The sequence below is a fragment of the Salmo trutta genome, chromosome 29 (assembly GCF_901001165.1).
Source record: "Salmo trutta chromosome 29, fSalTru1.1, whole genome shotgun sequence".
Lineage (NCBI taxonomy): Eukaryota > Metazoa > Chordata > Actinopteri > Salmoniformes > Salmonidae > Salmo > Salmo trutta.
Window position 1 is genome coordinate 37,449,896 of NC_042985.1, and position 26,719 is coordinate 37,476,614.

The following is a 26,719-nucleotide window of genomic DNA, read 5'->3' on the forward strand; positions in this document are numbered from 1 at the left end:
ATTTGAGACAGTAGTGCATGTCCGGTGAAAGGGGGAATGTGTGCTTTAGTTAACAGAAATGTTGCGTGAATATCTACGAGTGTGTCAGTCTGATTTGTTTCTCTGTGTTTATGTGCTGTAGGACCCTCAGGGACGGCATGTGAAGACCTACGAGGTGTCGCTGAGGGAGAAGGAGTTCAACAAGGGGCCGTGGAAACAGGAGAACGTGGAGGCTGAGGCTTCTATGGTCATCCCAGGTGAGGAGAGAGAATGTCCAGGCAGGGTTAGACAATGATCGTCGGGGCCCTGGTCCATTCCTCATGAGATTTACTTTAGTCTGATGTTCAAAACTCTAACTTAGATTAGTGTTTAAAGATCATTTCCACTGGAACTGCAGCGTCCAAGGGTCCTCTTCTACTTTTTCTTCTTATAGCGTATTTGAATGTGATTCCCTTGTTGGTTGATTTACGTGGTGGTTTATGTATTTGTCTATTTCAGTCCCAGAACCATTTGGAGGCGCTATAATCATTGGACAAGAATCCATCACCTACCACAACGGGGATAAATACTTGGCCATTGCGCCTCCCACCATCAAGGTAAGATCAACACAATGCAGAGGCTTTCAACTCTTTTCCAGCATCATGCAGCTTGATAGCAGTGATGAATTGGATATAGAGTGCTGCACTTCTCCAGATGCTCAAAAGCACTCTTTACATAGAACAGAGAGACACCCCCTCATACACCACCTCTGCCCCCCCCCCCCCCCAAAAAAAAAAACCAGCAAAGCACCATCGTATGTCACAACCGCGTGGACCCCAACGGCTCACGCTACCTGCTGGGGGACATGGAGGGCCGCCTGTTTATGCTGCTGCTAGAGAAGGAGGAGTTGATGGACGGGGCCGTGGTGCTCAAGGACCTCCGCGTCGAGCTGCTCGGAGAGGTATGTGTTGTAGGCCTACTGTCTCCCTCTTTCTTGTGATCTGTCTCCCTCTCGCTGTGTTTCTGGTTGTTTTCTCTTTTGTGTGGTCTCATTTCATCTCAACTTCTGTCTTTTGTTCTTCTCTCCATAGAAAGCCTTCTCTCTCGCTCTCTCTGATGCCTCTTGCTTTTTCTGTCTCCCTATGATCTCTTTTTATCTGGCTCAGTCTCATATCTTGCTTTCAATTATGCCCCTTTTGAACTCTCTCTTTCCCTTTTCTCTGCTTCTTTCCTATTTGACATTCACATTACACAACTACGTTTCAATGGCAGAATTATCTTTCAGTGTGTATTGTAAAAAAAAAAATATGTGAGTGTACACCAGGCCCTTTTTGTAAGTTGATAATATGAGATGGGCTGAAGAGTACGGTTGCACATTTTGGGGAATATTCAGAGGTGGAAACTTTCCATGGGAATATATGTGAATTCACAGAAATATAAACAAATGAATACCATTTAAGTGTAGATGTTTTTTGCTTTGGATATATTTACCATATCATATGGAGACATAAACCTTTTACCTTATCATAAGTAGACATAATTGCAAATGATTAAATCCTTCCAATATAAACAAAACCATTTAGTTACAAATTTAACTTTTAGTTAAATGAGTTGACTTTTCACACGGGAGGATTTCACTGAACAACAAAAGAAAGGGAATATTGAATGATCCCCAATGATCCATCGCATCTCCCAAAAACGTTTTCAACATGCATCTGTAAAATGATAGTCTAGAAACTAAATCTTTGGTTGTCTTCCTCTCAGGCTTCCATGTCTTCTCCCTGGACTGCCTCAATGTCCTCTTGAACAGACTCTGAGGCCTCAAGATGGCTCGTTGTCAGGCTCCAAAAGCCTCAAATTTGCCCGACTGGCTACCAATTTTTCAACACTTGTATTTTATCAGTATGTTGCGTGCTTTGGTGTGTGTGTGTTCCCAAACAAGGACAAGTTGCGCTCTGAGGCGGCTGATGTTGGTGGGATTTAGAGGATGATGGAGGCAACAGGGGAAAGAGGCTCAGATCCACAAAGTCCCTTCCACCAGGTGGCTGAGGAGATATGTTGGCACGACTGCCATATTGCATCTCCATCCCAAAGCCCTTGCTTGGAAGTGTACTTTGTCAGACTGCCAATTAACCTTGCCCTCATCCAGGCCAAGGTGGCGAGACACGGTAGTGATGACAACATAGGCCTTGTTGATCTCTGCACCAGACAGGATGCTCTTGCCAGCATATTTGGAATCCAACATGTCCACTGGCATGTATGGCCTTCAGACCGAAGTCTTCACGCTTTTTGATATATTTCAGAACTGCAGTTTCCTCTGCTTGTAGCAACAGTGAAGTGGGCAGGGCAGTACAGATTTCTTCTCTTACATCTGCAAGCAGAGTCTTGTCATCAGACAGGATGGCATTGTCTCCCTCAATCCGTGCAATGGCTACTGCTATAGGTTTCAGGAGTTTCGGGCTGCTTACCACTCTCTCCCAAAATACACCATCCAGGAGGATCCTCTTGATGGGGCTAGCCATATCGGCAGACTGTGATATGGCAATTTCTTGGAGCGACTCCTTCCCTTCCAGGAGACTGTCAAACATGACACCACCACCCCAACGGGTGTTGCTGGGCATCTTCAATGTGCTGCTCTTATTCTTCTCACTTTGCTTGGTGAGGTAGATTGCTGCTATAACTTGGTTACGCTTCACATACCTAACCATTTCCTTGGCTCTCTTGTAGAGTGTATCCATTGTTTTCAGTGCCATGATGTCCTTGAGGAGCAGATTCAATGCATGAGTAGCACAGCCAATGGGTGTGATGTGAGGATAAGACTCCACTTTAGACCAAGTGCAAGTACCTTCTGTGGTCCAAGGTCATTGATGACTGCCGTCAGCTTATCTGCAATGTAGAGACCGGTGTATCTGTTGTCCCCTGTCTGCTCTTGAAGAATACTGGTTGAGGGGTGGAGATGATGTAGTTAATTATTCCTTGCCCACGAACATTTGACCACCCATCAGAGATGATGATTTGCTTGACCTTCACTTGAACTCTGTTGAACTCTGCATCCAGCAAATGAGTAGATAAAGCATGTCTGTTTGGAGGGGTGTATGCTGGGCGAAGAACATTCAGAAATCTCTTCCAATACACATTGCCTGCGAGCATCAGAGGTGAACCAGTTGCATACACAGCACGAGCAACACATTCATCAGCATTTCTCTGACTACGTTCCTCCATTGAGTAAAAAAAAACTTCTGATTCCAGGAGGACCGTGAGCTGTTGCTATCGATAAGGTGTCTGGTTCAGCATTTTTAACTCGAATAGAAGTGGAAGGACTTTTGTCAGAGGTTGCTTGTTGTGAGCACTGAGGGAACTTTATGCACTTGGCCAGATGATTCTGCATATTTGTTGCGTTCTTCACATATGATTTGGCACAGTATTTGCAAATGTACACAGCTTTTCCTTCTACATTAGCTATAGTGAAATGTCTCCACACATCAGATAGTGCCCGTGGCATTTTCCTGTAAAGGTTTGAAAAAAATGAGTTTAAAAAAGCAACAAATACAATTCCATGTAAAGATGAATAAACTCAGCAAAAAAAGAAACGTCCCTTTTTCAGGACCCTGTCTTTCGAAGATAATTCGAAAAAATCCAAACAACTAAAGAGCTTCATTGTAAAGGGTTTAAACACTGTTTCCCATGCTTGTTCAATGAACCATAAACAATTAATGGACAGGCACCTTTGGAATGGTCGTTAAGACACTAACAGCTTACAGACGGCAGGCAATTAAGGTCACAGTCATTAAAACTTAGTACACTAAAGAGGCCTTCCTGCTGACTCTGGAAAAACACCAAAAGAAAGATGCCCAGGGTCCCTGCTCATCTGCGTGAACATGCCTTAGGCATGCTGCAAGGAGGCATGAGGACTGCAGATGTGGCCAGGGAAAAAATTGCAATGTCTGTACTGTGAGACGCCTAAGACAGCGCTACAGGGAGACAGGACGGACAGCTCATCGTCCTCACAGTGGCAGACCACGTGTAACAACACCTGCACAGGATCGGTACATCCGAACATCACACCTGCGGGACAGGTACAGGATGGCAACAACAACTAACCGAGTTACACCAGGAACGCACAATCCCTCCATCAGTGCTCAGACTGTCCGCAATAGGCTGAGAGAGGCTGGACTGAGGGCATGTAGGCCTGTTAAGTTTGTTGAAAATAAAAGCAGTTGACAGTGAGAGGACTTTTCTTTTTTTGCTGAGTTTAGTTAAGCAGTTAGATGAAACAACTCCTTTGTAAGATAAAGGTTTTAAAATGAAACGTGTGGAAATAGGTGAATTAACACTCCTCAGTTAGCAGGCTCAAGCAAGCTAAAACCCATATGGTAGCAAAAACTAACTAGCAGAAATTAAGTTAGAAATGATTTAAACACACTTTGCTGTAGGCTATTTACTAGTTAACAAAACATCCCTTTACAACTCTACTGAAGAGTAATGTCTGTGTGTGACCCTCCCTCCCTTGCAGACGTCCATTGCAGAGTGCTTGACCTACCTAGACAACGGTGTGGTGTTTGTTGGTTCCAGACTGGGCGACTCCCAGTTGGTCAAGGTAAGGTTGGACTGGTCACATAGAAAACACCTCGATGAATGTAACCCCTGGAAAAGTGTTGATTTTAACAAAGACAAATGAGAAGAAAACAATTCCAGAAAACTGGTTTTACAAGGTGCTTTTTGAGTATGGTAGAGTTGTATAGCACTTGTAGACAACCAAGGGGATGATGGCCATCACTCAGTAATTGAAAAGTACAGATCAAACCAGCTTTGAAATGGAAGAGTTTAAGAAAGGATAAGCATGCCCCACAATTTTTTCTGTGCTGGGCGGTGGACATCAATAGTCCGCTTGTTGTTTATCTAGAGTTGTCCCCCCCCTTTCCAGCTCAATGTGGACAGTAATGACTCGGGGTCGTACGTGGCGGTGATGGAGACCTTCACCAACCTGGGGCCCATCGTGGACATGTGTGTAGTGGACCTGGAGAGACAGGGACAGGGCCAGCTGGTCACCTGTTCCGGAGCGTTTAAGGAGGGCTCCCTCAGGATCATCCGGAATGGCATTGGGATCCACGAGCACGCCAGCATCGACCTGCCAGGGATCAAAGGTCAGTAGGATTGCTTCTGGGCCCTCGGAAATGAGGAGGATGCTGCTCTCTCTGGACCAATACCCAATCGACCCCTAGCCCTTATCCCCCTAGACAGATCTGAAGGAGTTGGATTGGTATAAGCAATATATGGTAGTCTCTCTACCTCTGATACACTAGAGCTAAATTCAAGCTGGCTTGAATGAAATTCTCAAATTCGAGCTGGGTGGAGGGAAACCCAGGCCAGCGCAGCCCAGTTTCACAACTGGTGCCAGCTCAATTAGAATCCAGGATGGTGACAACATTACTATACAACCACCAAGCTGATCACTGCTGGATGCTGACACATTTAGCTAGCTTGTCTGGGCTTGTTGCTGTTAGCTTGCCCATGGAGAAGCAGTACTGCAGTAGTCAGACATGACACGAGTTACCACAATAGCTGGATCCTTCATACTGTAATGAAACAGCAAGCAGGGAGCAGGTCTCGAACCCTCGACCTTCAAGCCCGAAGTCCGGCGCGCTATCGACTGTGCCGCAAAAGCATGCTCAAGCGGCAGAGTCGATTTCCGCGCTTATAAACCCAGGGTCGTTACGCTACTCCCTCCTTTCAAAGAGCGCGTCCTCGCGCTAGCTTGCGACTCAACGTCTTACAGGAACGCGCTCACCGGCCAAGCACACGCACTGTCGTGGATGCAAGGTCCGATCACTTCTGACACCAATGTAAAGAAACAGGCAAGCAGGGAGCAGGTCTCGAACCCTCTACCTTCAAGCCCGAAGTCCGGCGCGCTATCGACTGTGCCGCAAAAGCATGCTCAAGCGGCAGAGTCGATTTCCGCGCTTATAAACCCAGGGTCGTTACAATACATTTTTGTACTACACAAACTTTTATAAGAACACTCAGCCCTAGAATGCTAGCTAGCTAACCAATTTGCTTGCAAATCAGTTGAAACTAACTAGCTAACGTGAGCTAGCAGGAATTTTTGCTGACCAGGTCATATTGAATGCTCGTTAGCTACATCATATCAAACCTGTCTGGTTTGCTTGGTTAGCTAGCTAATAGCCAATGCCATGGCAAGCAAGGTAGGAATTAAGCTAGCTAGCTAGCCTCTTAAAAGTAACGTCCCCATATTATCTTTTTTATTCAATTCAGTCTGGTATGAGAACGGTAGCCCCTATCTGCAAAGGCAGGGTGTCTGCGGAAAGCTGAGTATCTTGGCTATTGATCTGTTTCCTAAAATATTTGGTGTGATTTACTACCATATATGGGCATACGAATGTATAAGGGCAGACCGAGCCGATGACCTGATTTCAAGATGGCTGCTACCTACGTTCCGGTTAGCGTTGTGAAGCATAAACAAAATGAACACGGAATGCGTTGATTCACACCGAAAGCTGTGACTCCACAGATCATGAGGATGTATTATTTGTCTGCACGTGACCTTCTGTTATTGATCACCAGCCCCGAGAGTCACACTTTTTTATTTTTTATTTTTTTTTATTTTTTTAACAACGTTTTCACCAAACAGCAATCATCTTACAATGTAAGCTTCAATTTGGTCTGTGTTTGCGCTATAGCTACGTTAATCCCTAGGTTGGTAGGAACAAATCTAGCCTATTGCCAATGTTATCTGATGTTCAAAAAAACGATATCGTCACATTGAATAATTATAATATAGTCAGGAGTAGGTGTGTTAAACTGAGCCATGATGGTTTAAAAAGCTGACTCTTCCAAATGGAAAAACTGACAGCATTGAATGTCCCCCGAGTGACTGTCTTTGCGCTTAAAAATATGATAAACCCTTGGATATCCCCTGTATGTCCCCCCGTCACCACCACAATGTTTGAGAGAGGATGGTGTTGTGGAAAGTTTGTTTTTAGTGAACAATAACTTTTAGGCACATCCAGTGTGCAAAAACAGTGCAATTACCACATTCGGACACTTTGGAGAGATTGAAAGGACTCTTGAATGTACCCTGGATACCCCATAACACCACCGCACTGTTTGAGTGAGGTTAATATGGTAAAAAATATATATATATATATATATTGAACAAATACCATTTTAGGAATTGCAAATATGTAATAGCACTGGAATTATCTAATTTACAGATGTATGCCACTTTGGAGAGGTTTAGGGACACTTGGAAACCGTCTCGTGACCACACCAGACACCACTTACTAAAGCATCTGCCCATTTCTAGTTGTTAGGTCTATCAATCCCATTTTTTTCCTGGTTTTGTTCACATGTTATGGAAGCCATCTGTGTTTCCAGCTCTTTGCATCAATAATTCTCTTACAGCTTGTCAATGAAATATTACTTTCAAACAAAAACATGTGTTTTGTGTGTGCTTGTAACTCCTATCTTCTGATAATTTCCTCATGCTATCCCAGATGTCGTCTGTCCAAATATACCATGTTTTGGCTTGTCAGAATCATGTAATTACACATGAATAGCAGTTACTTTTGGGTATGTCTATTTAGGTGGAAATCTACATTCTAAGAGGCTAGCCTGTTTAGCTACCTAGCTAACTTCAGCAAGCTAAATACATGGCTCTGAGTCTGGCTGGCACTGGCAGGTGTATGAGATCATGTTAGTTACAACATGGTGAGGGTGAATTAAATTCTTCAACATCTTGCTAGCTAGCAATATTAGCGATGCCAACTGCAGTCACATATTGGCTGCCTAGCAACATGACATCATTTCTAATTTCTGAAGGCAGTGGAAATGCAATTTGAGCTAACCCACCAAGGCCAGCCCAACCTGGGTTGACTTCAAAGTGCCAATGGAAATGGGGCTTCAGTGGGATTTTCTCCATATCATTTGCATCTGTCTAATTATTTCTGTTTTCTAGTTTTTGATTGTCGTTTTTTTTTATCGTTTATTGTCCCAGGCATCGTCCACATACTCGTGAACACGCTGATGAGAAGCAAATTGTTTACTTGGCCAATCAATGAGGCCCAGATAGAGAACGAAAACCTTGAGAAACTGCTGTAGCCCACCAGGACTGTGGGCACGGATCAATCAAGTTACAGCGTTGACTCCTTTCTAGTTCAGGGTCCTGTTCACTAGGCACCGAAATGGAAGAAAACATACTAAAACCGGGAGGGACTACCTGGACTTAATCCAATAGTAATCCAAACAAGAAGCTCATTCTTGTTTTCTGTTGCGAAACACTTGGAAACATTTTCCGTTGTTTGTCCTAATGAAACACCACCTAGCTAATAATGCTGCTTGTTTTCTAGTTCTGTTGAACTCTTGATGTTTATTTTCCTCCATATTTTTGTTGTTGTCCTCCCAGGTTTGTGGCCCCTTCGCTCAGAGGCTGGGAGAGAGACAGACGATATGCTGGTCCTGTCTTTCGTGGGCCAGACAAGGTGAGACAACCAATGGTGGCCTTATAGAAAGGTTCAGCATGTGTTGACCACAATGCAATCACTCCCTGTCCAGTCCGGTGAAGCCTTGCCTAATGCCACAGTATCTTGTTTGTTTGACGAGTTATTGATTTGACACCTATTCTAACAAAAGGGAGAATAAACAGATGAAACAAAACATTTATTTAATTTTAGAGTCAGATATTGTTGACATGGATAGATTTTTACACCAATTGTAACGAGACAAGTTCACAAAGGTTGAAATGATCAAATGCATGAAAAAACGGTTGGTCACTAAATCCAGCGAAAAACTAGGACCATGAAAAAATGGCCAGCTGGATCTCCCTCACCTGCTATTACACTTAAACTGATTCACTAAGCTCTGCCCACTATAGTGCTGTCTGGTCAGAACATGTTGAGGCCCATACGCAACACTTGGTCACCACAACACGCAAACATAGGCGTAGATGATTCCATTTTAAAGTTGTTTAGATTTTTTTGTGTGGTTCTAAAAGGGGAAACAATACGATCAATATAATATACTAAGAAAAATTTTCATATGTAATATAACAATAAGCAGATGCGCAAACTGTGGCATAATATAAACATATGAATGATTCCAATAGTATAGCATCTAGACATCATTAAAGCACATACATGGCCAGAGAGATAGATGTACAAGGCCTAAGGCCATGGAGCTTTATAGCTGGCCTGGCTGAGATATTCATTTAGGGCTACTGTGCCTGTGCTGGTGCACAGAAAGAGCTGGAACTTTCTGGGAACTTCTAGAATCTGTAGAATGGTACTAGCTACTACACAATTAACACAAGGCTATACAAATTGCAAATATAAACATGTATGCATGCTATAGCTGCAATAATACAAACAATGCTAATACAATATTGAGTATGCTAGACGCACTCAAACACACTTGTAGCAATAATAATGATACTACACTTATTGCAATGGGCGCACACAACACTTAGTTAGGAAACGGCATGTGAACAGTTGCTCAGCACTTCCTTCTTCTTGCAACAGAATGTAAACACTTGCTAACTTGAGGTGTCGAGGGCAGTGCCCTGCATTGCGTCCAAGCATCCTTATTGGTTGGGAAAGTCAATCATTCGGGAGGGCCAGCCTTTTTTACCATGTAAGTTGCCTATTTTCACTGAACAAAAATATAAATGCAACAGGCAACAATTTCTAAGATTGTACTGGGTTACAGTTCATGTAAGTTAATCAGTCAATCGAAATGAATTCATTAGGCCCTAATCTATGGATTTCACATGACTGGGAATACAGATATGCATCTGTTGGTCACAGATGCCTTTTAAAAAAAGAGTAGCAACGTGGATCAAAACATTTCTCAGTATCTGGTGTGACCACCATTTGCCTCATGCAGTGCAACACATCTCATTTGCATAGAGTTGATCAGGCTGTTGATAGTGGCCTGTGGAATGTTATCCCACTCAATGGCTGTGCGAAGTTGCTGGATATTGGCAGGAACTGGAACATGCTGTCATACACGTCAATACAGATCATCCCAAACAAGTTCAATGGGTGACATGTCTGGTAAGTGTGCAGGCCATTTTCAGCTTCCTGGAATTGTGTACAGATCCTTGCGACATGGGGCCGTACATTACCATGCTGAAACATGAGGTGATGGCGGTGGTTGAATGCAGGGCTCGACATTAAGTTTTGTCTGCTTGTCCGGGGTAAGTAAAATAGTCTGACAACCAGAATGTAGATTTCCAAATGGACAAGTTGAAAAACCACAACATCAAACAATTACTCCGCGCTGTGGCAGTGATTGGTTGACATTCTGAGTAAATTGCCTATATTCCTATTTGCTTTATCCCATTTCAATTGTTATATTTACACAAAGCAAGAGAATAATATATATTTGACTTGGCCTATTAAGCCAATCTTTCAGTTTAATGCATGCTCAATTTCATGATCAAACAAGGAAAGCCTACGACTCTGTTAGATTCAATCTCAAAGTTGTTGTTTTTGAATAACCCAAAAACATGGGAGGCCTAAGGTAATAATGAGAGAAGAAACAAAAGCAAGATATAAAAAATCAAATGAGTATTTGACCAAACCTTACAGTTGATGCATCCTTCCTTGCCATTGCGAACCAAACGACCAAAAGCCTTATCTTACTAACTGAAAAAACATAACTTTAATTTGTCTTAATGCTTTTATGAGTATTTTCTAATGAAGTGTTTAATGTCCTAAAGTTTGCAGCTTTTAAAATGGGAATAATTATCAAAGTTGGAGTCTATGCTATTATCATTCAGATTTATTTTGAATTACATATTTTAGGCCACAAGAAGTGACATTGAGCAAACAATACCAAGATGGAGAAATCAAATGAGGAATCAAAAGAACTTAGGCTACAGCTGAGGAATGCTAATGAAGGAAATGGGTAGTTGGCCGATGCCCTTTTCCGTATTATTCTAGCATGGTGCAAACCAATTACAACACGTATAGTAGCTTAGGCCTAATAAGAAAAGGATAAGGGGGAAAATGGGAATACGTTTATAATTATCAAGTCGAGGACAGCAGAGTTGCTCTGCAGCCCACGATTATTTGCAACTCGGCACAAGACCGCACAGCCAGCGATGCACTTTGACTGTGTCACTCGCGCCATCTGTGAGCTTCGGCACAGACAGGCCTAAGCTAATACACATCTCTTTCGTGCCACAGCTCCCCCAGAGTGGAATAAGCTATTCGAAAAGATTTGAGTCCACTAAATATATTTGATCAATGTCATGATTCCTCTCGTCCCTCCTGCATCATGCCAGCCAAATGCGTAGCAGTCACTTTTTTTGTTGTACCTTTTTTGTATGTTATTTTGGATGACTGCTAGGGAAGGATAACATTGTCTATGGGCCAGCGCATAAAAGTATTTCAGATCCCTCCTATGTACGTCACTTATTTCAGTCACCCTTTTGGCCGATGGTGTTCCGGACCTTTTTTTGTTGTTGTTGGGATAAGTGACTTCAGCTTTTCAACCAGTAAAAAAATATGTCCTACTTGTTCAAAGGACAAGTGACGACAAATTTTAATGTCAAGCCCTGGAATGGCATGACAATGGGCTTCAGGATCTTGTCAAGGTATCTCTGTGCATTCAAATTGCCATCGATGAAATGCAATTGTGTTCATTGTCCGTAGCTTATGCATGTCCATATCATAACCCCACCGCCACCATGGGGCACTCTGTTCACAAAGTTGACATCCGCAAACCGCTTGCCCACATGTCGCCATACACGCTATCTGCCCGGTACACTTGAAACCGGGATTCATCCGTGAAGAGCACACGTCCACAGCAAGCCAGTGGCCATCGAAGGTGAGCATTGCCCACTGAAGTCTGTTACGACACCGAACTGCGGTCAGGTCAAGATCCTGATGAGGACGACAAACACGCACATCAGCTTCCCTAAGACGGTTTCTGACAGTTTGTGCAGAAATTGTTCGGTTGGGCAAACCCACAGTTTCATTAGCTGTCCGGGTGGCTGGTCTCAGACTGTCGCGCTGGCGAAGAAGCCAGATGTGCAGGTCCTGCGCTGGTGTCGTTACACATAGTCTGCCGTTGTGAGGCCGGTTGGACCTTCTAAAATTGCGGAGGCGGCTTACGGTAGAGAAATTATCTGGTAATAGCTCTGGTGAACGTTACAAATTTGTGCACATTTGGGAGAAATAAGCTTTTTGTGCATATTAAACATTTCTGGGATCTTTTATTTCACCTCATGAAACATGGTACCAACACTTTTTACATGTTGAGTTTATATTGTTGTTCAGTATACAAGTCGTTCCGTGTTTGTGTATGTCCTCAGGGTGCTGATGCTGAGCGGGGAGGAGGTGGAGGAGACTGAGCTGCCTGGCTTTGTGGACAACCTGCAGACCTTCTACTGTGGCAACGCTGCCCACCAGCAGCTCATCCAGGTATGCACAAACGCGCGCACACACTAGTGATGAGGGAAAAAATCTGTAGTTGCGTATCGGGATATTATTTTGGACAATATATGGTGTAGTTTTGACTATCGCAATATTTTTGCACTAATTGGCTGTACCTGCACCAAAACTAATTTATTTCCATGACTAATTTTATAATGTTTCTCATGGCTCTCTTATCCCTCTGCGGCAGACATATGGTGAGCAATATGTTTGGAACATCGAATCGCAGTACAATCGCAGTATTGAATCACAATACATACACGGTGCCTTCAGAAAATATTTATACCCCTTGACTTATTCCACATTTTGTTGTTACAGACCTGAATCAAAAATTGATTGTTTTTCTCAACCAGCCACAGACAATACCCTATAATGACAGTGAAAACATATCTTACATTTTTGGGGCAAATTAAATATGAAATATGTAAATTAGATATTTCTGTAAGTATTCAGCCTCCTGAGTCATAACTTCGTAGAAGCACCTTTGGCGGCGATTATAAAGCTTTAAGTCATCTTGGGTATGTCTATCAGCTTTGCACATCTGGATTTGGGGATCCATGCTGGCTGTAAAAATGGTGTTGTCCTAAAGTTAGGGGCTTTCAAAAATGACAGAATGAAAATCTACAGCCTCCACTATTCTCAATCACAGCTTTATGAGAGATATGACAAAAAAAGTTATTGATCTATTATTTTGAGGCAAATAAAGCGATTGTAATCCAGTTCTGAAGACTGTAGACTGCTTCTGTCCAGGCCGTGATGTAGGACAATAAACTAGCTCACTACGGTAAGACAGCCTGTTCCTCATCAGACAGTCACTGCTCCATCATGTGCGTCTGCCACACAGACACGCACGCACACACACACCTGTGCCACACACATGCATGCACACACATACAAGGGTGCCAATGCACTTTTTCAATTGAGCAGAATATGATTTCCTTCTCTGCAAAACTGATTTTAATGGCTGTTTTTACCCGGTGGGCACCTGACACTTACCACAGGTGAGATAAATTGCACGTAAACAAGAATCACTTGCCTTAAACCAAATAAATTCATTTTTATTTTTATGTGCAGTTGTAAATCAAACAAATACACATGTGAACACAAAGTTTTCAAATAGTGAATCGTGCTAAGGTGCCAATATATTTATGTACTGTGTGATTCAGATCACGTCGGGCGGTGTGCGTCTGGTAATGCAGGACAGCAAGGCCCTGGTGTCTGAGTGGAAGGAGCCGCAGGGCCGGAACATCAGCGTGGCCGCATGTAACTCCTCCCAGGTGGTGCTGGCCGTGGGCCGAGCCCTCTACTATCTCCAGATCCTCTCTGGAGAACTCAAACAGATCAGGTACACACACAACTCAAATCCAGTTCAACTTTATTTACAGTGTTGTTAAACACCACCTGAGACTTGATGAGCCCCAGGCCAACTGAATTGTAGCTTTAAGTATGAATACAAATTCAATCAACAGAAGAAATGACGAACACAGTTCCTTCAGAAAGTATTCATACCACTTGACTTATTCCACATTTTGTTGTAACAGCCTGAATTTAAAATGGATACAATTTATGGGATAATTGTGTGTAAATTGATCTACACACAATACCCCATAATGACAGTAAAAACATTTTCGTATAATTCTTTTGAAAATGAGCTATAACTAAGTAAAAGTAATTCACACCCCAGAGGTGATAGTTTGTAGAAGCACCTTTGGCAATGATTACAGCTGTGAGTTTGTCTGGGTAAGTCTCTAAGAGCTTTGCATACCTGGATTGAGCAACATCTACCCATTTTAATATTGTCTAAATTATTCAAGCTCTGTCAGATTGGTTGTTGATCGTTGCTAGACAAAAATGTTCAGGTCTTGCCATAGATTTTCAAGTGGATTTAAGTCAACTGTAACTTGGCCACTCAGGAACATTCACACATGGCAGCATCATGCTGTGGGGATGTTTTTCAACAGCAGGGACTGGGAGACTAGTGAGGATCGAGGGGAAAGATGAACGGAGCAAAGTACAGAGATCCTTGGTTAAAACCTGCTCCAGAGTGCTCAGGACCTTAGGCTGGGGGGCGAAGGTTCACCTTCCAACAGGACAACAATCCTAAGCGCACAGCCAAGACAACACAGGAGGTGCTTCGGGACAAGTCTCAATGTCCTTGAGTGGCCTTGCCAAAGCCCAGACTTGAACCAGATCGAACATCTCTGGGGAAACCTGAAAATAGCTGTGCAGCGACACTCCTCACCCAACTTGACAGGGCTTGAGAGGATCTGCAGAGAAGAATGGGAGAAACTCCCCAAATACAAGTGTGCCAAGCTTGTGATGTCATACCCAAGAAGACTCGAGACTGTAATCCCTGCCAAAGGTGCTTCAACAAAGTACTGAGTAAAGGGTCTGAATACTTATCTAAATGTGATATTTCAGGGTTTTTTTTATTATAAATTTGCCAACATTTCTAAAAACCTGTTTTTGCTTTGTCATTATAGGGTATTATTTGTAGATTGAGGGGAAACAAACCATTTGATGCATTTTAGAATAAGGTTGTAATGTAGCATAATGTGGAAAAAACACCACTTAGAACCCAGTTGGAGTCAGCTCTACAGGCCATCACCATGCCTGAGCTTGTCTTACACTGCTCTCTAAGGAACGCTCTACTAATGTGGTCTGGTTCAGTAAACACTGTTTAAGTGACTGATGCTGAGCTGTAGCAAAAGATTTGCCTTTTTGAGAGTGGGCTGTACCAACACACACACACCCACTGGGGCAAAAGGAATATCAATTAAGTAAATCTTGGCTGCACAACGTTAAGTGCTTTGAGCACCTTTTAAATGCACTTCATAAATCCAATCCCATATGGGGGTGTTGTGACATACCCAATTGGTTGGAGGATTCTCTTCATCACTCATCTTGAACAAACCTATACTAAAAACGTGTAAGTCAATCAATCCGTCATCATTAACACATTGGGAAAATCCAATGATTTCTTATTGAAATGCCATGGGGCGACCGAGGAAAAACAAATTGGGACAATTTAAGGCGCTGTGGCAAACAATAACGCAGACACTAGGGATGTGGGTGTGAGCATGCCCGTCGAGGTGTAGTCATTGTTTGTGTGCGTCTGTTAAGTTGTTCATATTAGGAGTAAAAATAAAATGAATACATACGTATCAAATGTGTTCTATAGTTTTTAGTGTTTAAAAGAAAAAATGTTTTATATTTAAAACATTTATCCAATCTCATGCCGTTCTGTCTGTCCCCCCTCAGCACGGTGGAGATGGAGCATGAGGTGGCCTGCCTAGACATCACGCCCCTGGGGGAGGGCGGAGAGTCACCCCTCTGCGCCGTGGGCCTGTGGACGGACATATCGGCACGTGTCCTCAAGCTGCCCTGCTTCACCGCCCTGCACAAGGAGATGCTCGGAGGAGGTGAGAGGGGGATGGAGATTCAAGTGTACTAAAGGGATAGTGCAGGTGGGATGGATAGACGGAGCAACTGATTTGTGCCTTTGTGTAGCCAGGTAAGTCTGTGTAATTTTGAGAAAAAGCTCATTTCTGCTGGGGATTGGTACGAGTACTCGGTTCAAGGTTTTGTATATGGTGACTATTAATCGACAACATTTTTATAAATGCAACTATTTAGCAGGTAAATTGTATATAAGCACTACCAGTGTTTGTTTGGAGTCTGTCAGTGAAAATATTAGTTTCGTTTTTAGTTGAGTATTAAAACAAACAGTAATTGGAGCAACTGTTATCGCAGCCCCCATTTCACGCTAACATGCGAGTACCCGAGTATGCTAAATTATTTTCCAGTGTACTCGAACATAGACATACTTTCAAATGTGCCATCCCTAATGTCCGCCCACTGTTTTGTTGCTCCCAACGTGTTATTTTAATAAAGCTTCTGTAAAATCAACATTTTATAAAAATAGGATTTGGGAGCTGCAAAAAAAATCGGCACACATTCCCTTTTTTCTCTGTATTGGACATTCTCTTTGTGTCCTCCTGTTATCATTTTTGGATGTGTTTATAAACCCCTCCTATTCAAAGCCTGTGTAACTTGTCCATGAAAGGGGAGGGAATCCTAAGGGACAGAAGCACTCTATTGCTGGTTCCACACATCCTAGATCCATTTGCGATGTTGCACAACCATGTGGAAGATGTTGTGTGACCTAGCTGTCAATACTTTTCTTAATTGCCCCTCGGGAGATGAATCATAGAGTTGTTTTGACAGTGAGATTCTGCTGCTGTTCCAAAGCTTTTCACACATTTGATGTGTGTGTGTGTGTGTGTGTGTACAGAAATTATCCCTCGCTCCATCCTGATGACGACGTTCGAGGGCGGCTACTACCTGCTGTGTGCCCTGGGAGACGGCGCGCTCTTCTACTTCGGCCTGGATCTGACTACAGGTCAGGCTGCTGGAGCAACACAATACTGCCTGTTGCCTTTTTGATTGAGTCACATTTGAATAAACATTCCAGACAGTTAACTGCGCCATCATGTCAGTTATTGATGGAACAAATTAGGTTAGGATATGTCAAATTGGCCTGTTCGTTGTCTTAACGGCTGCGGTTCGATTCTGTTTCAGAATTCTCAAAATGTATTGAAAATGTCTAAATCTTCATTGGAAATACAATGAGTGTACAAAACATGAGGAACATCTTCCTAATATTGAGTTGCACCCCTTTATGCCCTCAGAACAGCCTCAGTTGGTCGGGACTTCAAGGTATGGAAAGCTTTCCACAGGGATGCTGGCCCATGTTGACTCCAATGCTTCCCACAGTTGTGTCAAGTTGGCTGAATGTCCTTTCTTGATACACACGGGAAACTGTTTAGTGTGAAAAACCCGGCAGTGTTTCTGTTCTTGAAACACTCAAACCAGTGTGGCTGGCACCTACTACCATACCCCATTCAAAGGCACTGAAATATTCTGTCGGTCCCATTCACCGTCTGAATGGCACTAATACACAATCCCCTTCGTGTACGCTGATTGAGGTGGATTTAACAGTTGACATCAATAAGGGATTCACCTGGTCAGTGTGTCATGGAAAGAGCAGGTGTTCCTAATGTCATTGACACTCAGTGTATATTGAAAATGGAAAAAGATTTGGATTGGAATTGCCACTTATCTCCTGAATAGACTGAATTGAAAGTGCACTTAATCCTGGCAGGTTGGCAAACGTATTGTTAAACTGTTGGCGTTGACCCTGTTGTGTTGCCAACAGGCGTGCTGAGCGAGCGTAAGAAGGTGACTCTGGGCACCCAGCCCACGGTGCTGAGGACCTTCCGCTCCCTGTCCACCTCCAACGTGTTTGCCTGCTCCGACCGGCCCACCGTCATCTACTCCTCCAACCACAAGCTGGTCTTCTCCAATGTCAACCTCAAGGAGGTCAACTACATGTGTCCGCTCAACTCCGAGGGCTACCCCGACAGGTTAGTCAGTCACGCGCGTCTCAATAGTCCAAAGCGGCATCCTTAGCACGTCTTCTCCATTTGGACTGACGTGAGACGAATTCATCAGGTTTAAGCGGAAACCTTTTTTCCCCCCCTGTCACCTGTCCTTTGTTTTCAGACCAGTGCAAGTGGTGGAGGGGAGACTAAGAAGTCCGTTGTGGTTATTTTTCTCCTTCAAGGACTCTAAAGAAAGAACATGAATGATTCCAAAGCTAGAAATAATATGCAACTTATCTGTTTTTGGGGTGCCGTTGTAACGTGTTTCTGTGTCTTTGACAGTCTGGCTCTGGCCAACAACAGCACTCTCACCATCGGGACCATCGACGAGATCCAGAAGCTCCACATTCGCACGGTTCCCCTCTACGAGTCTCCCAGGTAAGAGGGAACAACCCCAGTCGAAATAGTTCAACAGAGTAGAAGTATATCTATCCAATGGATTTACCCTCAGGTAAATCAAGAGCGACACATTTCTTTATTTACATTGTTTCTTTTTACTCTTTCCTCTCTCTCACTCCCCCCCTTCAATCTCTCCACTTTATTCTCCCTTCTCGCTCCCTCCCTCTCTCAGGAGAATCTGTTACCAGGAAGTGTCTCAGTGTTTCGGGGTGCTGTCCAGCCGCGTGGAGATGCAGGACGCCAGCGGGACCACTGCAGCGGTGCGCCCCAGCGCTAGCACTCAGGTAGCTGCACGCCATCTGGTATTTCACTGTACCACTGCCAAGATCTCCTATTCTGTGCGCGTATTCATAAATATTCTCAGAATAGGAGTGCTGATCAAGACCTTTTGAATATGGGCCCTGAGCCTTGTTTCCCGTATTCAACGGTTTTCATGATGCATCGTGACTTAAGTGCAACTGCGTGTTTTGTGGAAGAACACTCCGGAAATATCTGTAAACTTCGCTCTCTATATGAGCTAAAGCATCAGCATCCAGAGTTACTGTATTTTATTTAGCAGTTTTTAGTGCAATTATGTTTTTTGGGGGGGGAAATGCCTTGATTGCTAGTAATGCACATCGCTTGGCTGACAATGTGTCCAGATGACTTAGTTTATTCTAGGTTTATTGCACATAATGACTAAAAATAAGAAAGGAGAAAAACATTATTTACAACTTTTCCCCTAGCCTTGTGGTGGTTCATAGTCTGGGTTTTCATATCTCCTCTCTCTACCTCTCCCTAGGCTCTGTCTAGCAGTGTGAGCTCCAGTAAGCTGTTCCCCAGCAGCACCTCCCCACACGAGACCTCCTTCGGGGAGGAGGTGGAGGTGCACAGCCTCCTGGTGGTCGACCAACACACCTTCGAAGGTCAGTTCCTCCTTAAAACCGTCTTGATTAAAGAGAATATTCAAAGTGAATTATGTGATCTGTTACTGGTGATTCTACTGGTGATTGTACTCTTGAGGAGTACACAGAATTCTCACCTTTTTGTGGTGATTTGTCCTCAATACCGTGATTTTCACGTGTTCATCCTCACAGTGCTCCACGCCCACCAGTTCCTCCAGAGTGAGTACGCCCTCAGCATGGTGTCCTGCCGCCTGGGCAGGGACCCCGCGGTCTACTTTATCGTTGGCACAGCGATGGTCTACCCAGAGGAGGCGGAGCCCAAGCAAGGCCGCATCATCGTCTTCCACTACACTGACGGTTAGGACAAACGTTTTCTTTCTTCCATTCTCATTGTTCTCGCTCACTCTTTCCCATCATTCTTCTCCTGTTGTTTTTTCACCCCCCCCCCCCCCCTCTTTCATATCCTCCTGTTTTTTTTTTTGCTCGCACTCTTTCTCACACTTTCTTCTACGGTCTCTCTTTCTCCCCCTCATCGTTTTTCTCTCTTTCTCGCTCACCTTTCCATGCCTCTTCCTCCCTTGACAGTGCCTGATGGCACCTTCCTATCGATAATCATCTCAGTCGTGAAGACGGATGACTCCGAGTGAACAGATGCTGTGAATACTGTATCAGAGAGCGATAACACTAGCCTGAAAACCAAACTGGTGTGCTGCAATTCACCATTTGTTTAAAAGAATTGCCTGCAATCCAAACCGTTTAAGCTCAGTTTAACCGTTCTTTCACAGTGAAACAAATGGTTAAACAAAACATATCCGTTTGGATTTAAGGCTACTGTAACGTCAGACTGTGTTATTTCTCTTCTTCTGTGCAGGTAAGCTGCAGACGGTTGCAGAGAAGGAGGTGAAGGGAGCCGTCTACTCCATGGTGGAGTTCAATGGTAAACTACTGGCCAGCATCAACAGCACAGTGAGTACTTTTGATGGTTTGAAAAGTCGTTTTTTAATTTTTTTTTTTAAAGCCAGCTCCTATTTTACAAGCTATAGTTGTAGATACTCACATGGAGGGACATTTTTACATCCACTTAAATGAAAACTTTCACTTTGTCTCTCATTGCCGTTAATGCATCACTACGGGAACATTTGATTTAAGTGAGTCGGGTACTTTCGCCCCATGGTACTTGGCATAAAAAAATAAGTAAGACAATTAAAGGAGACATTCCGCAGGTTAAGTTTATTTCTCAATCCTGACTTTAAAATTGGTTTAAAAAAAAACTTTGTTGCTGCCTTGTCAAATTCAGTGCTTCCTCTACAATGGACCGTACTGGCCATAACGGCTGCCACAGTGAAACTGTAGTTATCGGACTCTCAACCATACGGAATGAGTGTTAGGAGTACAGAGAATTTAGTTGATTTATGTTTATCCAGTAGTATTCTTTCAAATGGAACGTTGGAATCGGAAGGAACGTTGACTGGGTTATTTCTTGTAATTGCGTGATTGGTGCTTTCGAGTCCTTGTTACTCCAAAGCTCCTCAACAAATGTGAATGTCAATATCAACGCATCATCGATGTGCGCACGCCCCAGGTGCGTCTGTACGAGTGGACCGCTGAGAAGGAGCTGAGGACAGAGTGTAACCACTACAACAACATCATGGCACTCTACCTAAAGACCAAAGGAGACTTCATCCTGGTGGGAGACCTGATGAGGTCTGTGCTGCTGCTGGCCTATAAACCCATGGAGGGCAACTTTGAGGAGGTAAGGAATGATGCTAAAAGAGGCCCTGCCAGTGTTTCAATTCTCCACCCTTTTTCCCTAAGAGGATGGGGGATGTGCTCAGTGCCACACTTCGAGGAGGGTGTAGAATTGGAACACAGACTGGGTACAGACTTTATAAGGTCTAAATGACGATTTGTTTTGGTTTTGTTCCTATACAGGTTTCCCACTTGGAATACAGCATTCTCCAAAATATAGATTTGAATGCTTTTATTTTGTCACACTCATTTCTCATGGGCTATATCGAGGAGGATTCAACACCATACACTTGCAATGAATACAAACTTGAGTGATGAGTTGGAACCATTGTTTTATCAATAATTGCACCTCTCGGCTTAATAAAGTTCATTGAATGGAATTGAGCCGCTGGTGATACGCCTGCTTTTCCCCTGTCACTCTTCTCAGATCGCCCGTGACTTCAATCCCAACTGGATGAGTGCTGTGGAGATCCTGGACGATGACAACTTCCTGGGGGCGGAGAATGCCTTCAACCTCTTTGTTTGTCAAAAAGACAGGTGAGGTGGAATCTGACCTCTTTCTAGAATCCTCTCACCTCGGGAAGGAAGGAGGAGGCAAATAAATAGTATGCATAGAATCGCCAAAGGACTAAATGAGATGGAGCCCGGCCTAGATATGTCCTCGCACTCTGACCGCCGTCCTCCATAAGCCGTCGACTTAATCATCCATGATCACTGAATTCCATTGACCTTCATCTTTCTCTCAGATGTTTGTTGATGCCACCGTTTCTCTCTTTTGTTTTCACTCATCAAATTTGCGTTCTATCACTGTACCTTTCTTATTTCTTACTAACTCTTCCCTCACACGCTTGTTTTTTTTCCTACTCATTACCTGTCATCTACATCTATTGCTTTTCCCATTTGTCTTTTTCTGCCTGCCTCTGTATCGTTCGCTTTATCCCTGCCACTTTCTCTCAATTATAATACATTCAATGATACTTTATTGGTATGCAGCAAATGAGTACACATTGCCAAAGCAGAAATGTATAAATAAATGGGTACAATGATTAGAATAAAAAAAAACGTATTGTGCCATCTCTGAAATGTAGCTTTTTTAGAACAAAATAAATGGGTACACATTGCCAAAGCATGAAATCATTTGGACCAAATATAGAAGTTGAGCTCTCTCCCTCCCTCTCTCCCTTGGCAGCGCGGCCACTACAGACGAGGAGCGACAACACCTTCAGGAGGTGGGCGTGTTCCACCTGGGGGAGTTTGTCAATGTCTTCTCCCATGGGTCACTGGTGCTGCAGAACCTGGGCGAGAGCTCCACCCCCACGCAGGGCTCCGTGCTCTTTGGCACCGTCAACGGCATGATCGGTAATGGCCCCCACTGCCACACTCCATGGGTGTATTCACTAGAAACCAAATGAGACGAAACAGGGAGGACCTAACCTGAATTTGTCATATAAGAAACGCTTGTTTTTTTTCTGTTGCAAAACGTTTTTCTATGGATTGTTTGCGGTAATGAATACACACCAGGGTCGTAGAGCATGCAGTAGCACAAAACATTTTGTGACCGCAAGAGAGAGATCTGTGTTCTTGTTGGACATGTTTCTGTAGCAGCATTCAAAATGTTGTTTTTCTGGTGCCTAGTGAACCAGTACTGATGCCGGTTTCAAGGTCCCGAATGCCCTCGTGTCTTTTTTTTTTTAGGCTATGTAATGTTAGTGTAGCAGTCTGCTCTACAGATTTTCCTCAACTACATAAGCACCCATTTTAAGGATGAGAGGTGGGGAGCAGTGGAGAGGGGATGAAAGTCATTTCCAAGTGACTGTCCAAAATCCAAGTCACGTTCCTTCATTTCTTTCATAGCTGTGTTAATAAAGAAAGGGGAATGATGTTTTGAGTGTTCAGTGAATTCTGCAATGACTATCATTTCACCGAGGCACATTCTGCTGAAAGCTTTTCCTGGTACGAAAGCCCTTTCTCTGAGTAAGCACCTCTGGTCATTTCCGGTTGACTTCTAATGAGAAATGAAGCAAAAATATATACAGGCTCTTCTAAAGAAGTGAAAATGTATTAGTCCCCTGCAAAAAGCTGCACAACATTTGTGTTTGTGGACATCGTGTTCGGTAGGCACAAATTGGAGAGAGAAAATTGTTTCACCTTCCCTCAGTCATACAACCCTCACTCAAATTCCCTCTCAGCTTTCATCTTTTCTCCTTCACTAGGTATGAGTGGCGAGCATATGGCTCTGCATACCTCATCCAATATCGGTTCTCCTTTTTCTTTTCTCCCATAAATGACAAGCCATCTGTCTTATGTCTCCAGGTCTTGTGACCTCTCTATCCGAGGGCTGGTACAGCCTGCTGCTGGACCTGCAGAACCGACTCAACAAGGTCATCAAGAGCGTGGGCAAGATCGAGCACAGCTTATATCCTTTCCTTTTGGTTTGGGGGGGGGGGGGGGGGGGGGGTCACATTGAAAGTGCCTTTTTCAGAACTGGTGAGCATCACTGTCACTGGTGGCAAAACTTTGATGTGGCTGTAAGAATGGTAATGGTTGTCATAACATGCCTAGCCCGGATATGAATGAATGACAAGGCGCCGTGTTTTACCATGTCGTGTGAATGAAGCGACGACCTGAAGTTGACATGTAGTCGTGTGTATGTGACACGACTGCCTGTCACCCATATAAGATGGGACGGGGGTTGATTACAGGGGGAGTCACAGGGAATAATCAATATGGTTGTGACGGTCATGGGATTTTGGATAACGGTAATTGGCCAGCCAAATGACCGCGGTCACTGTAATAACCTCCTCCACTCCTGACTGCATGTGCTGCCATAAAAATAGAACGGATCTCCCAATACAAGTCAATGATGGCATAATGGGTGGATTTGGGTCCATTGCGAGGCGCAAAGTAGGAAGTGTACACATCAATATGTGCTGTGATTTGCTGATTCAACTGACATTACAAAAAATGCATTCCAATTGCATGAACCACATCAGTTAACATAAAATGAATCTACATTACCATGGAAATTATTGCGTCACAATACCAGGCAGTCCTGAGTGGTGCAGTGGTCAAAAGGTTCGATCCCAGGATGTGTCACAGCCGATCGTGACCGGGAGACATTGGCGCAATTGGATCAGAGATGTCCGTGGTAGGGGGGTGTTTGGCCGGGGGGCTTTCCATGGCTCGTCGCGCTCTAGTGCCTCCTTGTGGCAGGGCCGGCACATGCAAGCGGACTTCGGTCATCAGTCGAACGGCGTTACCTCCGACCCATTGGTGCAGCTGACTTACGGGTTTAAGCGAGCAGTGTGATAAGTGGCGCAGCCAGGCAGGTCATGTTTTGGAGGACGCATGACTCAACATTCGCCTCTTCCGAGCCCATTGGGGAGTTGCAGCGACGAGCCAAAGATAGTAATTCGGAGAGAAAATGGGGTAAAAAAAGAAGCTTGTGGCCATACCACCCTGAACTCATCTGATCTCGATAGCAGTGCATGTGCTCATATTTTAGTGAACATTCTATGAGTAAATGCAGCTTCCGGTCCTCAAAAGGACAGAGTTCCCTGTAGGAGAAGTGACTTTGCTGTAGGGGTATGTGTGTAGGTGTGTGTTATGTCTTCCTTGACTTGGTGGCACCTGGAGGTCCTTCCATACAGAGCGTAAGACTGAGCAGGCCACGGGCTTCATCGACGGGGACCTCATCGAGAGCTTCCTGGACCTGGGCCGCGCCAAGATGCAGGAGGTGGTCAGCACGCTACAGGTACCAACGCACATGCACGCTCTCTGAAGCACACGCATTCATGCTCTCACACAGATACACACACACACTCATTCACTCGCTCTCTCATACACCCACTAGCTCGCTCGCACTTTTTGGACCGCAGTGACACTTAATAAAGGTACCACTCAGCTACATGTGTCCCATAGCTGTGCGGGCCAATCCAAACTGCTGGAACAGTGAGCTGACGTAACACCCCCTTCTGCGTTTCAGATTGACGACGGCAGCGGCATGAAGCGCGAGGCCACCGTGGACGAGGTCATAAAGATTGTGGAGGAGCTGACAAGGATCCACTAGAGGGGGAACCGGGGGGGGGGCTAGGGCTCTGTAAATACTTATAAATAAATGAAAAGGTGTTTGCATGACCGTCCTCCAGACTTCAAATGAGTTGACACAGTTTTAAAAAAAAAATCTGATCCCAGACGGGCCACATCAATACTTCACAGGTGCTTGGATAAACAAAATGTCCTGTCAACCATAACGAAGATGACGAACAAAGGGACTGGTCAGAAAGCCATAAGTTATGGAGGAGGGGGTGGCCAGATCACTGCAGTGCAAGGACGGGGAGAGATGACTTGTGGATTTGACAGGGATCCACTAAAGTAGGAATGATTGGAGTCTGGAGAGAACATGAGTAAAAGAGAAGGAAGGAATGGGTGGAATATGATACATTAGCTGTTTTGTCTGCCGTTTCTCCAAATAAAGGTTGCTTTAGTACTGTGTACCTCTGCGTTCGGGTCTTTGTGTTTCATGAATGGTGCACCATTCATCTTTCCACTGAGTGATGATATTCAGTTGGTTTTGGGGTTTCAAAGCATGTCAAGTCTTACACCACAGTGTAATTTCAAAATAAATCTATATTTCAACAATTAAAAATGAATCCCTTTCAGTGACTTAATGTACTACATTAACTTTTGCATTGTCTCCTAGAGTTGAATTCTTCTCTTAACTCAGTTTTGACTATGGGGACACGTTTGTTTCAAGGCATAAGAAAGGGGTGAAAGATTTATTAGCGAAGTCGGAGTATTTGTAGTTAAGGTGCATATTGTGATGGTGTGCGGAGACCTCAGGCTTCCAACGGAACCATAATAAGCTGTGCTCGGGCTATGAGATAAGTACTTAGCTATAATTATTATTACGACAGTTATCTGCAGACAGTTCCTGGGCTACCAGGCGGGGGAACTGGTCAATCAATTATTAACTGCCAGGGAAAAGGCTGGAATTGAATAGCCCTGTGCCCGTATTTAATATAGCATCTTTTTATGTGATAGAAAATAAAACTAACCCTAAATCAGCACTCCTACTCTGAGATGCTTGATCCATATGGTCCCTGATGTAGGCTAGACCCTTGCTGGAATGACATCTGCAAAGACGGTGCTGCCAAGCTGCCAGCAGCCAACTGAACTTGCTTCAACCAACTGATGCCATAGAACAGAGAAGCACTACTACCGAAAGGAGAGGGAACTGGACCACATGTCCACTGTAGCTGAAGAGGCACTTAAGTGTATATGTAGTTACACAGGCTCTTAGGACACCCCAGAGGGGCATTATCTGCCGATGTCAGCTGTACACCAGAACGCCCATAACATCCTCCGCCAGGACCAGACCTCTTTGTTAGATCAAACAGCATGCCTCATTTATTGTCTCCCTTGGCAGGTTCTCCCTTGTCTGGCACTGCTTTGTTTTTGATGACGAACATGTGACCGTGGAGCCAACATGCTGCGTTACAGCAGCTGAAGGGGTGATCCTGGCCTTGTGTCTGTCATCTAAGGAAAGCAAAGGGAACTGATCCATTTTGATTGAGGTATTGCAGCACATTGGATTTGAAATTATACATGGGGTTGAAATGACATTCATTTATGTGTATTAATGTAGTATGAAGTTGGTTTGGTCCCATATCCCTAGCACACAATGACTACATCAAGCTTGAGTCCACAAGCTTGTTGGATGCATTTCCAGTTTGTTTAGGTTGTTTCAGATTATTTTGTGCCCAAAAGAAATGAATGGTAAATAAAGTATTGTGTCATTTTGTTGTCACTTTAATTGTAAATAAGAATA

The 26,719-nt window shown here is 44.0% G+C and overlaps 1 protein-coding gene and 1 pseudogene across 1 annotated transcript in view; both read left to right on the forward strand.

Moving 5' to 3' along the window:
• Positions 1-25,537, forward strand: part of LOC115167557 (DNA damage-binding protein 1) — a 28,090-nt gene extending 2,553 nt beyond the window's left edge. The window contains exons 5-26 of the mRNA XM_029722119.1: positions 122-236; positions 478-575; positions 761-919; positions 4,472-4,555; positions 4,883-5,102; positions 8,381-8,456; positions 12,293-12,401; positions 13,580-13,758; positions 15,675-15,835; positions 16,708-16,815; positions 17,632-17,839; positions 18,140-18,235; positions 18,429-18,540; positions 19,038-19,161; positions 19,333-19,497; positions 20,012-20,106; positions 20,723-20,893; positions 21,317-21,426; positions 22,079-22,248; positions 23,203-23,305; positions 24,520-24,643; positions 24,875-25,537. Coding sequence (XP_029577979.1) covers positions 122-236; positions 478-575; positions 761-919; positions 4,472-4,555; positions 4,883-5,102; positions 8,381-8,456; positions 12,293-12,401; positions 13,580-13,758; positions 15,675-15,835; positions 16,708-16,815; positions 17,632-17,839; positions 18,140-18,235; positions 18,429-18,540; positions 19,038-19,161; positions 19,333-19,497; positions 20,012-20,106; positions 20,723-20,893; positions 21,317-21,426; positions 22,079-22,248; positions 23,203-23,305; positions 24,520-24,643; positions 24,875-24,958 — 2,871 coding nt within the window. The 3' untranslated portion in view covers positions 24,959-25,537. The remainder of the gene's footprint in view (positions 1-121; positions 237-477; positions 576-760; positions 920-4,471; positions 4,556-4,882; positions 5,103-8,380; positions 8,457-12,292; positions 12,402-13,579; positions 13,759-15,674; positions 15,836-16,707; positions 16,816-17,631; positions 17,840-18,139; positions 18,236-18,428; positions 18,541-19,037; positions 19,162-19,332; positions 19,498-20,011; positions 20,107-20,722; positions 20,894-21,316; positions 21,427-22,078; positions 22,249-23,202; positions 23,306-24,519; positions 24,644-24,874) is intronic.
• LOC115167768 (uncharacterized) lies at positions 20,418-20,542 on the forward strand (annotated as a pseudogene).
• Positions 25,538-26,719: the final 1,182 nt, after the last annotated feature.